The sequence below is a fragment of the Culex pipiens genome, chromosome 1 (assembly GCF_016801865.2).
Source record: "Culex pipiens pallens isolate TS chromosome 1, TS_CPP_V2, whole genome shotgun sequence".
In the NCBI taxonomy this organism is placed as follows: Eukaryota; Metazoa; Arthropoda; class Insecta; order Diptera; family Culicidae; genus Culex; species Culex pipiens.
In genome coordinates this window covers 27,221,616-27,235,634 of record NC_068937.1, presented here as the reverse complement: position 1 = coordinate 27,235,634, position 14,019 = coordinate 27,221,616, and the positions used below count along the sequence as shown (strand labels likewise).

The 14,019-nt window shown below is 32.4% G+C and overlaps 1 protein-coding gene across 9 annotated transcripts in view; it reads right to left on the bottom strand.

The window, feature by feature from the left end:
* LOC120413322 (guanine nucleotide-releasing factor 2) overlaps positions 1-14,019 on the bottom strand; it is a 116,837-nt gene that overhangs the window by 8,181 nt on the left and 94,637 nt on the right. For 5 of the 9 annotated variants that reach the window (XM_039574093.2, XM_052711629.1, XM_039574089.2 and 2 more), the window contains 4 exons: positions 11,655-11,678; positions 10,710-10,929; positions 4,516-5,296; positions 4,022-4,190 (listed from right to left, as the gene is read on the bottom strand). In XM_039574093.2, coding sequence (XP_039430027.1) covers positions 4,022-4,190; positions 4,516-5,296; positions 10,710-10,929; positions 11,655-11,678 — 1,194 coding nt within the window. The remainder of the gene's footprint in view (positions 1-4,021; positions 4,191-4,515; positions 5,297-10,709; positions 10,930-11,654; positions 11,679-14,019) is intronic. The other 4 variants (XM_039574091.2, XM_039574096.2, XM_039574092.2 and 1 more) reach the window with 3 other exon arrangements.

Sequence of the window (14,019 nt, the reverse complement as noted above, 5' to 3'; positions counted from 1 at the left end):
TTAAAGATTTTTTAAAACGTTGATTTGTTTTTTAAGATGGCATTTGTTTTACAAAATTATGTATTTCTTCCAAAATTGTTTTTTTTCCACGATTTTTTCAAACACCCATTTAACAAAAAAAAATATAATATGAGTGTCAACTGTGGAAAATTTCACATAAATATGTTAAGGGGTTACATACATGTAAATCGGCAAAAATGTCAGAGGTTGGTTTGAGCACACAATAAAACTTTTTTCAAAATCTGTTTTCAGGGCATTTTGTACATTTTCATCTATTGACAAAACAAATTTGAAGACATTTGGTTGTATCATTGCCGAGCTATAGCTATTTGAAGTTAGCAGTTTAACAAAAAGGGGGGGCACGATTTCTCAACATTGCTTTGACCAAATCGGCTCAAAATTATGATAGTCTTTCGTTAAACCGGTCCCGTATGCATGACGGAGGCCAATTTTCAAAAAGTTTATTTAAAAAAAAGACAAAAATATTTTTCTGTCTTTCATATAAAAAAACGCCAGTTTTTTTTTTAATTTTTGTATTTTTTTTCAAATTTCAAATTTCAAAATCGGGCTTCGTCATTCACACGAGATATGTCTTGGTAGTCTTCATCCAAAATTTGGTCAAAGCCAATTTGGTCTGTCCCATCTCGAGATATTATTGTAAATCAACTTGGTGATCAGAGAAAAACGCACAGAAAGTTAGACAGTTTGCTTTGCGCAAAATTCTGAGCTTAAATCGTCTCTAACTCAGTTAAATCATGAAATATCTTCATGAAACTTTCAGGAGTGGTTGAAAATCAAGTGGATTTAATAAATTTTCTGTAATATGAAATTTTGTGATTTTCTGCATGTATGTAACCCCTTAAACAGTGATGTTTTTTTACGAAGTAGTCTTATTTTCTGAAAATACCATATTTTATAGATTTTTTTTTAATTTGGGTGTCAACAAATCCTGATTTGCATGAATTTGTTTACTCTATTTTTTTTGTGCAAGGTACTGTTATTTTTAGAAAATACCATATTTTTTAAAAATTCGCAATTCGCAATTTTCAGTGTAAGAACGGGCCTTGACCGATCTTATGCACAAGGTTCCCAACGAACACGCACTGCCCTTACACCTACATCTCACCCTTGCTCTGAGTCAGTACGAGCAGCACGCTAGAACACGCTTTGAGTGTTCGTGCCAGGCATGCACACCTTCTTTTCCGGTTACGCATTTTAACTCGGCCGGGGGTGGTACATTACGTAGGGTTTGATGTAAGTATAAGCGCCTAACCATTTATAGTGTGCCTAACAACTTTCATTAAAGCAAAAACTGTTTTATTTTTAGTTTGAATTCAAAAACTAGTTGTTATTTTACTGTGTTTTGTTTTCTCCTGAAATCTTTCCTAGTGTTGAGTCGTGTTTTTATGTTGCTATTTCTTTTGTCGCGGTGTTTTGTTACAATTTTGGTCCTAAGCATTTTATAAAAGTTTTTCAAAAGTACAATAGTAATATTTGTGTTAATTCTTTGATCACTCCAAAAAATGAGTAAGGGCTCGAACCTCATTTGTTTGAAGAAAAGGGTAAAGATTGAAAACAATGGACAGTGAAAGAAATATACTATTTGAAGAATCAATAGTAAAAGAAAGATAGTAATTTATGAAGTAGATAAAGAAATTAACAATAATTAATAAATAGAGGTAAAAAAAACAAGCTTAGATTGTATTGAGGGCAATTTATAGGCCCAAATTTGAATATTGGCCCAAAAAGAATATTGAATTATTCAAATAGACAAATAAAGAAAAGGCACATGATAAACAAAATTGACTGCCAAATTAAGGATTGATTGATTGATTGGTTGGGAAGGGGGAAAGCAGGGAAAGCAGAAAGTATGTTACAGCAGCATCAATTGGTAAAATAGAGTGAAAAAGCGTTGAGAAATAAGAGAATCAAATGAGTACAATCGAAATGGAGGATAGTAAACAGAGCCGCGTTAGAAAATCAGTGAAACAAAATAAACAGAAGATAGGTGGTAGATGAAATGGAAAGAAGAGAAACCCCGTTGTGCGATGTTTCAGGTACATCCACAGCAGTTGACTCAACATACTGCGAATCAAAAACAATACCGTCTACAATCACAAATTACTTCCCTTTCCCACATTGTCGCGCCCCTTTCTTTTAGCCGTCTCGACTTTGACCCACGGTGGTCAAAGGTTTACGATCCGTTTCCACAGGCCACCAGCTAGGTCATCATGAAAACCAAGCCAACGTGGAGGTAAGAAAATAGGACACTTGCAAGGAACCAGAGCTATACTGTCTTGATCAAGTATGATCTAACAGGACTACGGACGTAGTCAGTGACGCTCCTTCCAGGATGTTCCTCGCCTGAGCGTCAACTGAAGAGGTATCATCAGCATCATTCGCACTTGGCCTGCAAATACCATATTTTTTAAAAAGTACTCAAATTTGAAAAAAAATATTTTTTTTGTTGTTTATTATATGGAATTCAACGAAGCCAAAGAATGCATGAATTTATTCAACAATGAAGTTTTCTTTACCAAAGCACTCTAATTTAAAAAAAAAAATATTTTAATGGAAAATACTTAAATTTATGGTATTTGCAATTTGGATTTCAAGTAAAGTCTAAAATTACATGAATTGTTGCAACGCTGATGTAAATATTTTTTTATTTTTTCACTATATTATGTTTTTTTTAACAAAATTATGTGTTTTTACAAAATTATGTACTTTCACAAAATTTTGTTTTCTCAAAACAAGCCCATGAATTTTAACAACGGTAATGTTATTTTTTAAGATACTTTTTTTTATATTTTGTTATTTTTCACAAAATGTATGTATTTTTACCAAATTATGTATTTTTTATAAAATAGTTTATTTAAAAAAAAACAATTATAAGGGGTTTAAAATGGAGCCTAATGTTGCATCAATTGTTGCAATGGTGATGTAATTTGATAACAAATTTGCATTATGTTTTTTATCCCAAAATTATATACTTTCACAAAATTTTGTTTTCACAATAAAAAAAAAGTGAAGCCCATGAATTTTGACAACGACTTTCACAAAGGTGATGTCATGTTTTTTTTAAATAAAATGCTTAACTTTTTACAAAAAAAAGTGTTTTCTTCGAGGTTACGAATTACCAAATTAAAAAAAGCTTGAACTGTTCAACTTTTAAATGCTTCTTAATGAAAAATAATGAAAATTTGGTTTGATTTAGAGAAAATACCACATAAGTGTCGAGAGGTCGAGATGGCTATTACGACGTATTGTAAACTTAAGGAGGTATTAGACTATGACAAAAAAAATTGCAAACTTGTTAGCGGCAAACTCGCAAACAAAACTAAAAAAGATTTTTTTTCGCAAAAATAACAGATTTGATCAAGTTGCGTTCTGCAAAATTCTGGAATCATCCAGACAGCCTTACAATTCACTCGATAAAAAAAATGTCCCGATTGGTATAGTTGTGCGAGTTGAAGTTACACAGCAAAAAAAAGTTGATTTTTGGAATGTTGAAAATTTGGTTGGTTGAATATTACTTATTTTTTGAGTAATATTACTCAAAAAATGTGTAAAAATGTGAACCTGATGAATATTCATCAGAAACTGGTTAAAATTCACCAAATCTGGCACCATTTCCTGATGAATATTACCATCATCACTTTTTTCTGTGTACCGTTTCAACTTAACTAAAAGTATTTGGTGAAGAAAATACTGAGAACTTGACGATGACGATAATATTTACGTAACCGTTATTGTAGTTTGAAAGGGTTTATAAGATGTCTTTAGAAAAAAAAACATATTTAGACTCAATTCACATGACTTTAAAGCTTTTTTCTCTGTAAGTACGAAACCAAAGCTTCACGAAACTCGCCCAAACTGTCAGTGGATATTAAACGCAATGCGCAACTCAGAAACGAGCCAAAGGGTTATTCGTTTGCGAAGGTGTGAGACGTAAAACAAAAACATATTTTTATACAATTGTGGAAAGAAAAAAAAGATAACTCCTCTCAAGCCAACTTACCGTCGGAAATCTTCTGCACGCGGGTGGCGTGAATGATGAGCGCGTCCGTGTGGCCCCCCTTCACGTCCGGCCCGTCCTCGTTTTCCTTCTTGAGCACCAGAAAGCTGCCCACGTCCAGCTCCTCCATCAGGTTGATCGACTGCTGCTGCTCGAGGGCGGTGATGCCGTTCTAATGTTTTTTTTAGAATAAAGTTTTGAGGTTAGAATATTGCTTAAGGTTTTGAAATGGAAGAAATTGGAACACAAACGCGTTTTTTTTTAAACATGCATGGAAAAAGTTCAGAAATCTGTTAGAACATGCATGCAAGCACAAGCAATCGAGTGGTTTCATGAAAAAATAGTAGTGAAACATCAGGCGTCTCCACCGCAAACACTGTGTCTCCGTGGAGACGCGTGGTGTTTAACTCATTTTTTTCAAGAAACCACTCAAAGAAACCTCAACCAATTGCTAGTAAAACACCCTTCAAACTATGTTAGAGATCAACGCTAAGCACCTTATTATTGCGCCTAAGAACCACTTCAACCTCGTCGTCGTCCGATATCCGGCTGGAAGCGTTCTGGCCGGCTTTCGCTCCGCTACTGTTATTGCTGTTGTTGTTGTTGTTGACTAGAACATTATTAATACTAGGACTATTGAGATTCGTCGTCGTCGGAGCTCCCACGTCCGAGGGAGTCCGCGAATGCTGCTTTTGGCCATCGCTGCCCAAGATCGTCGTCGTCGTCGTGGCGTCACACAGGTGCAGGTAGTCCTCGTCGGAGGGCCTCTCCTGCTCGAGATTATGGTTGTTAGCGCTACTACTGTTGAAACTGTTGTTAAACTGCGTGTTGTGGTGATGCGGAGAGTTGGGAGAAGTAGTAGAGGCGTTCAGGGAAGTACTAGAGTTAGACGCTAGAAGGTGTTGGTGGTGGTTCCGCTCTTCTCCGGCCACGGGCGATACCTTGATTTTGGTGGTCGTCGCGGTCGCCAACCCTGCTTCGGCCGCCGAGTGGGGGTGATTCTTTGGTGGGGGCGTCGGAAGCAACGTTCCGACCGAGGACGTCGACGACGGAGAGGGGGATGAACAGTTGTGATGCTGGACCGGTGACGGCGAAGACGGCAGCTGCGGGTCACCGTTGTTGCCAAACACTTTGGGACTGGCGGGCGGTGTCGATGTGATGCTCGGAGTTTTGCTGTTGATGCGTTGGCGCTTCGGGGGGAGCGCCGGAGGTTTCACGCTGAGCCCGGGCGAGCTCGGGGGTGACACCGGGAGCGGCGTGATGCGCGAGGGAGATAGGCTGGAAGGAGATTTGGGGCGATAAATGGTTAGGAATTGATCAAATTTAAATAGTAGTTAATGCAACAAGTTGGAAGAGGGTTTTTTTCGGCATGAGTCATACATTTATCAAACGAGGTTCAACGAGTTAGATAAATACGACGAGTGATGAAAAAATCAAGTTTTGCAACGAGTTCCATACAACGTTTTTGCAATTCCGAAAAAACACCCTTTGAACAGGATGATTAGACAAATGCCCATGCATTGATTCAAAAAAATGTTGAAAAGTATAACTTTTCGTAACAAGTGCTGAAAAGTCCAACTTTTCGTAACAAGTGCTGAAAAGTTCAACTTTTCGTAACAAGTGCTGAACAAAAAGTGTCCAAAAAAAACTCAAAATTTCAGTTTCTTAATATTTCTGAAATTCCATAATTTCCAAAAAATCTGAATTATTTAGGTTTTTTAAAATTCCTACAATATCTCAAATTCTTTAAACTTTAAAAATTCCTTGAATTTAAAAAAAGCTAAAGCTTCTAGTTATTTATAAATCCTAAAAATTTCTTAAATGAAACTCAATACCAAAAACAAAAAAAAATGAAATTCTAAAATAACAGAAATTATTTTAATTCCTTAACCTATTCAAATTCCTATATTAAGAAATAGGTGAAATTCTTCATATTTCTAAAATGTCTAGATTTCCTAAAATTCCTAGAATTCCAAAAACTTCAGAAATTCCTCAAATTCTCAAACTAATTTAAAAAATCCTGAAATTGAATTAAACTCTTATAATTATGATATTCCAAAAATAATAAAAATGTTAAAATACCTGATATTTAAAAAAAAATCTATGATTACCAGAAATACCTTAAAAAACTGGAATTCGAGATTTTTTTAAAACTTCTGGAATTTTAAAAATTTTTGAAAGAAATCTGGATTTTTTTTAAAGGTTCAATAAACCAAATTTCCAGTTTTTGCTTTATGGGTGTTTTTGAAACCGCCTTGAGTCAGGGGTATTAAAAAAACACCTAAAAAGCAAAAACTGAAAATTTGATTTATTGGACCATTTCAAAAAAAAAAAAAACTCCAGAAATGTAAGAAAAATGTAATTTTCGAATTTTTGTACTTAAGTATTTTGCTGGATTTCTTTGAGGTAGATTTTTTTTTATTGTAAAGTTTTTATAATTTTTTAAGAATTTTAAAATCTTCAAGAATTTAAACCTTTTGGAAATTTTAATGTTTTTTTTTTTTGATTTTTTATATTAAAAAATCTTTGATATTAAAAAAATCTTTGAGAGATTTTGGAATTTCAGATATTTTAGGAATTACAGATTTTCAAATTTTTAAACTTAAAGTATTTTTGTAAATTCAGAAATTTGTGGAATTTGAGGAATTTCTGGATTTGTGAAATTTGACTACGTTGGTAATTTCAGGAATTTGAAAATTTTGGCGATTTCTGGAATCCTCAAATTCCAAAAATAACAAAATCCCTAAAAAAATTGAATTTCTAATACTTTTAAAAAAAATTAAATCCCAGATTTTTTAAGTACTTTCATTGCAGAATTTAAAAACAATCTTAATTTAAAAAAAAACTAAAGAAAAACAAATTTTCATAAAAATATGAATTTCCACTACTAAAATTCAATAAAATACTAAAATTACAGAAATTCCTCAAATTTATTTCCTTAAAATACCAATCAATAAAAGAATATATTTTTTTCAAATTCCATAATACTTTTTAAATTTTATTATTTTAAGAATATTTGAAGAACTTCAGGTTCATGGAATATTAGAATTTCAAAAATTCATATTTTTTTTTTATTTTGTGGAGTTTTTAGAGATTTAAGGGTATTTAGAAATGTTGGAATTTGTGGAAATTGAGAATTTTAAAAAAATCTGGTGTTTTAGGAGTTTTTAGTTTAGAAATTTCTGCAGATTTTAAGATCAGTGCGCTGACCACGGGGACGCGCTGTCTTGTTTTAGCATGCTCATTTTCATTTCTTTTGTGTCGCTGTTTGTGTGCTTGGGTGCGTGGTTATTATATATAGGTGAAGGGATTTTATTAAATGATCATTATATTGCATTATTATATTTAATTGATTATATAACCACACTATATTTTACACTTAACACATTATACAAAACACATATGAAACTGTAAACAGAAGCGTTTGGTACGGTATGTCCACGCATCCTTCCTCCCCTGTAGATTCTGTTAAATGTGCTCCGTTCACAGAATCTGTCTCTGCGGTTAATGCAACGCAGTAGGCCTGGCCGCTTTAATGTATGCAATACATCTTCGGGGTTACTCAAGTGTACTGCAATAATTAATATTGACAAGAAAGAACTTGAGGCGTAATCTAACCCCAAGTTCTTCCAGGATGCTTTCTTCGGACTGGCTGCGCTTGTGTTCGATTAGATTAGGTTACATTAGTTTAGAAATTTCTGCAGTTTTTGAATAATAAATTTCTAGATGTTTTTTTTTGTATTTCGAGAGTTTTAGGAATTTCCGAGATTTTAAGAAATCCGTATTAACTTTTCAACAGGGCGAATCTGTAAATGTTGACAGTTCACGTTGAGTATGAAAGGGAAATGCTGCTTGTTTATATCTACGGATTCACCCTATTGAAAAAGTAATACAGAAATTTAGAAATTTATGTAATTTTAAAAACTATTTCATAGAGCAATTCTAGCTCAAATCAGAAATTTTTCTGGTACTTTTGTACCCGACCCTCTCCGATTTCAATGAAACTTTTAAGACATATTATCCTAGGCCTATATAAGCCATTTTTGCGTATATGGAGCCAATTGTACTCGATAATGAGAAGGGCGTAAGTTATTTAAATATTTTTGTATTTTGTAGTTTATAAATTACTGTAACTCAAAGCCGTTGCATCGTATAAACAAGTGATCAAAGACAAACTTATAGGAAATTTAATGGGCTTTCTGAAAAAAAAAAAATACACACAAATTTTATAAGAATTTTAAATTTTTAAGCTTAAAAGTTAAATTTTAAGGTGATGTCACGATTTTTTTCTTTACATGAGCAATTCTCTCAGATTTCGGTCATTCGATTTTTTTTTTGTATTTTTTAATCCGACTGAAACTTTTTTGGTGCCTTCGGTATGCCCAAAGAAGCCATTTTGCATCATTAGTTTGTCCATATAATTTTCTATACAAATTTGGCAAAAAATGATGTATGAAAATTCAAAAATCTGTATCTTTTGATGAAATTTTTTGATCGATTTGGTGTCTTCGGCAAAGTTGTAGGTATGGATATGGACTACACTGAAAAAAAATGATGCACGGTAAAAAAAAATTGGTGATTTTTTATTTAACTTTTTGTCACTAAAACTTGATTTGCAAAAAAACACTATTTTAATTTTTTTTTATTTTTTTATATGTTTTAGAGGACATCAAATGCCAACTTTTCAGAAATTTCCAGGTTGTGCAAAAAATCTTTGAGCGAGTTATGAATTTTTGAATCAATACTGATTTTTTCAAAAAATCGAAATATTGGTCGCAAAAATTTGTCAACTTCATTTTTCGATGTAAAATCAAATTTGCAATCAAAATGTACTTTAGTGAAATTTTGATAAAGTGCACCGTTTTCAAGTTAAATCCATTTTTAGGTGACTTTTTTTGAAAATAGTCGCAGTTTTTCATTTTTTAAAATTAGTGCACATGTTTGCCCACTTTTGAAAAAAATATTTTTGAAAAGCTGAGAAAATTCTCTATATTTTGCATTTTTGAACTTTGTTGATACGACCCTTAGTTGCTGAGATATTGCCATGCAAAGGTTTAAAAACAGGAAAATTGATTTTTTTACGTCCCACCCAAACAACACACCATTTTCTAATGTCGATATCTCAGCAACTAATGGTCCGATTTTCAATGTTAAAATATGAAATATTTGTGAAATTTTTCGATCTTTTCGAAAAAAATATTTTCAAAATTTTTAAACCAAGACTAACATTTCAAAAGGGCCAAACATTCAATATTACGCACTTTTTAAATGTTAGTCTTGGTTTAACATTGAAAATCGGACCATTACTTGCTGAGATATCGACAATGGAAAATGGTGTGTTGTTTGGGTGGGACTTAGAAAACATCAATTTTCCTGTTTTTTAACCTTTGCACGGCAATATCTCAGCAACTAAGGGTCGTATCAACAATGTTCAAAAGTGCAAAATATAGAGAATTTTCTCAGCTTTTCAAAAATATTTTTTTTAAAGATGGGCAAACATGTGCACTAATTTAAAAAAAAATGAAAAACTGCGACCATTTTCAAAAAAAGTCAACTTAAAATGGATTTAACTTGAAAACGATGCACTTTATCAAAATTTCACTAAAGTACATTTTGATTGCAAATTTGATTTTACATCGAAAAATGAAGTTGAAAAATTTTTGCGACCAATTTTTCGATTTTTTGAAAAAATCAGTATTGATTAAAAAATTCATAACTCGGTCAAAGATTTTTTGCACAACCTGGAAATTTCTGAAAAGTTGGCATTTTATGTCCTCTAAAACATATAAAAAAAAAAAATGAAAAATAGTGTTTTTTTGCAAATCAAGTTTTAGTGATAAAAAGTTAAATAAAAAAATCACCAAATTTTTTTACAGTGTATCATTTTTTTTTCAGTGTAGTCTGTATCCATACCTACAACTTTGCCGAAGACACCAAATCGATCAAAAAATTCCTTCAAAAGATACAGATTTTTGAATTTTCATACATCATTTTTGTATGGACAGCTGCCAAATTTGTATGGAAAATTTTATGGACAAACTAATGATGCAAAATGGCTTCTTTAGGCATACCGAAGGCACCAAAAAAGTTTCAGTCGGATTAAAAAATACAAAAAAATCGAATGATCGAAATCCTAGAGAACTGCTAATTTTCAAAACTTTAAAACATATAAAAAAATCTCTGAAATTTCATGTTTCAACATGTTTAAATTAGTTTGGAAGTTTGATACAGTTTAATAATTAATATACAAAATATGCTTTGATACAATCTGCCTCAAGATTAGACGAAATTAACTTACTGATTTCAAATTGTTTTTTTTTTCTATTCAAATCTGTTTGGGAAAAAGATATGGGAATATTTATGATATCAATTGTGTCATTGTATGTAACAGTGTTGTAACATGTCAGAATTTTTAGTAGTAGAGACAAGATATAAAAAATGCATTTTTTTAATTTTTTTCGAGTTTTTTAGCATTCCATCAATTAATTAAATATTTTTTAATATTAGGGATTGACATTTGTAATCCCGAATCTGACCCGCCGCATATTTCGACGGTCGTTGGGCGGTGATCCAGTAAAGAACTGTCCGTACAATAAGAAAAAAAACTATAACTGTCATTAAGAGCATCACCACCGCAAGGTGCAAACCTGGTGTCTAAAAACGCCAACATGCCGTTTAAACTGAAACTCACCTCATCGTCTGACTGTGGCTGATGCTGTGATTGCTGGACCCACTCGTCATGGACATCGTCGTGTGCTGCTGCTGCTGATGGTGGTGATGAAGCGTCTGCTGCGACAGGTGCTGCTCCCCGCCGCTGCTGTGATGTGACAGGTTGTACGTGTGCACCGAGTGGCGCATAAACTCCTGGTGGTTCTGGGTGGCACTACCGAAGATCTCCATGTAAGCCATAACTGTGGGAGGGAAAGAAGGATCGAGTTTTGTGAGTATTTTTTCAAAGTAGAGAGTTGGGGATAGTATCAGATCTAGATACGGTAGAAGGATTTCAAACAGGTTTTGTGACGCAACCTCGAACGAATAAACAGGAAGTAAGAGAGAAGAGTTGGTCACAAAACGCAAAATAGCAGCGCGAGGAGGGTCGGAAGCGGTCCAAAAGCAACGCAACAGTGTTTGGTAGGTTTTGGTAGCAGAGAGATACAGAGAGAGAGAGAGTTAGAGGAACACGGAAAGAATACACAGTCGAGGAGGAGAACTAAAACATTTATGATTGTGGTAGGTACATTTTGTTTAAGATCGATCAGTTTTTTAAGGGGTAAGTGTGGCCGAATTGTGGTTTGTTGTTTGTTCAGACAGGCATCTCTATAGATTGTATCAGCATCCTACGAGTAAAACAATTTTTTTCTAGTGTATGTGCACAATGGTTTGTATCTGTGTTGTTTGTTGTTCAGTATAAGTTTGTAACTGTGATGAGCATATGGTATTCGTGTGGAACCCCCAAGAATGAAGAAAAAAGAAGATTATCCCTCGTTTATAGATCAGCAAAAAAAATAAAAAAATAGACAAAACTATTACACCAGCCAGAAAAAAGAGTAAAACAACACAGATTCAAGACACTCGGCTTTGCACACACGCAGACACTCTCTTGCCTTTACCAGGACTGATACACGCGGCGACTTACCTGAATAGGCCACACTTTGAAACACTAAAGTGTGTAACAACACATACAAAAGTGGATTAGATACTGAGTGTGAGAGATGTCGGCTTTGCGGGATGATTATTACTATTTATTTTTCAGATATTTTTAGATTTACGAAGGAATGATGAGCCAAGGAGTGGAGATCCAAAAATGGGAAATTAGAACACACGTGACGGAAAATATGTTGGAGAAACCCAAAACAATTGGACACGTAGTTACAAAGAAACAGTAAATAGTATTATTTTCCGTTGTTTAAACGTTAAGAATAAGGATTATTTAGTTAAATCGTTCATCAAAAAGACGAAACCCGATCAAAATTGCCAACAACTGAAATATATTTCAAACTTAACTCGAGTTTTGGTCAATGATATTGGGGCATCTTCACCACAAAGTTCTAAATTTATAATCTAGTAAAGTGTTTGTTTTCAATCAAATATGCGCTGACCGGCAGCGAAATTATGGGAAAGTATAATTTGTATCAGACTTCGTTATTGCTTATCTCTGTTGCTTAACTGTGTTTACTTAGTAAATAAATATTTTAGCAAAGTTTAAATACACCTCAAATGAAAGACTAATTCGTTTTTAGATAAATTTATACTTAATCAAAAATCTAATTTCAAACAGGAAAAAACATATAAGGTTAAATAAACGAATTCGAATTTCCAAACTTTTTCGCAGAAAAAAAAATGAAACCATGGCTCGTTATTCCATTTTTTATACTTTTTTATCCCCCCTCCCCCTCCATCGACTTTGGTCAGAGTGCGATATAAACTTCAAAAAATAATTGCAACGACCATATTTTGACAAAAAAAAAAAACAAAATTATACTGTAAACCCCAAGGTTAAAAAATATATTTTGAAACAAATATTAGCAAAACTAATGTGTAGTAAAAACAAAACAATAATAAAGTAAAGTTAAACAGTGAAACTAAACGCATAATTTACCAAAAGATAAAAAATATAAATGTTGTAATAACAAGCCATAGTTTCAGCATTTGCATGCTAGTGTTTTAACACTAGTTCAGTTGTTTTGTAATCATTAATTTTCAAAAAATGAAAGATTTGACAAAAACTAAATTTTTAGCGAAAAACAAATTCGAATATCGAAAATTTTAAAAAAAATTCAAGAGATTTTTAAATCAACTCAAACATACTTAAAAGTAAATTTAAACGCAGGGAAACGCATTTTAAATTGATTTCAGCTGATTGTACCTAAATTTCCATTGAAATTTTGAAGTTTTTTGAAAAAAAATCTGCTTCTGATTTTTTGGGCCAACTTTGAAGGGGGGGAGACAAAAACTTTATATAAAATTTGTACCAGCCTTAAAAAGAATTACCAGGACAGGACATTATTAAAAAAAATATTGAAAAGGTAGCGAAATCAAATTAAGCAAAATTAAAATAATTATCAAATTACATCCAAATACTCATTTCAAACAAAAAAAAAAAAAAAAACATTGAAAAGGAATTATTAAAAAATAAAAAATAAGAATAAACTGGGATTGTGAAACGAACATTTTGCAATCAAAATTAAAAATAATGCTTTATTAGTTGCATAGGAAATTGTTATTTTAAATCCAAGGTGATTGATAAGTCTTTGTGTTTCTTAAAGAAAATCAGATCACAAATTGGCAAGGTTGCTTTATGTGTATAAATCTCAATTTAATGTTTGTTTAACTAAGGTTAGTAATATTTTATAAATTCAGTATAATTTTTAGTAAATGTCACAAAATTACAAAAAAAAACTAAAGCTAAAAAATCATTTTAACCCCATTTTTTATATCTGTTGTCAGCAAACCAATCTTCAATAGAAATGATTTGACATTTACGTATAAATTTGTTCGACTAAAAATTGTTTTTTTTTTTAAATTTGTTTCAAGTAATAAGGACCATTGAGAAAAGAAATGGTAGACGGTATTTTGTAACAAAAATTTAAATTCTAGAAATAAATATTTTTTGAATTTTTGTTTTTTTTAATGTTTTAGGGGACAAATTACCGCAACTTCTGAACCATAGAAAAGTATGGACACACATTTTGCCGCAGAGTTATGATTAAAAAAAAATGGAAATTTGACTCAAATATTTTTTTTTCAAATAAAAAAAAATAATCATTTTTGGCATTTTCTGATCCTTTCAAAAAAAAATATTTTTAAAACTGTGAAATCAAGACAAACATTTCAAAATGATCAAATATTGAATTCCGGACAACTTTCTAGAACATAGCATATTTTTTCATCCAACAAGCATTTACGAAGAAAAAACAACACGTGCTGACGAAAAATTATTTAGCTTTGACTCCCAACTAGGTCCGTGCGGTGGAGATGCCCTTACATTGGCATGATAGCAA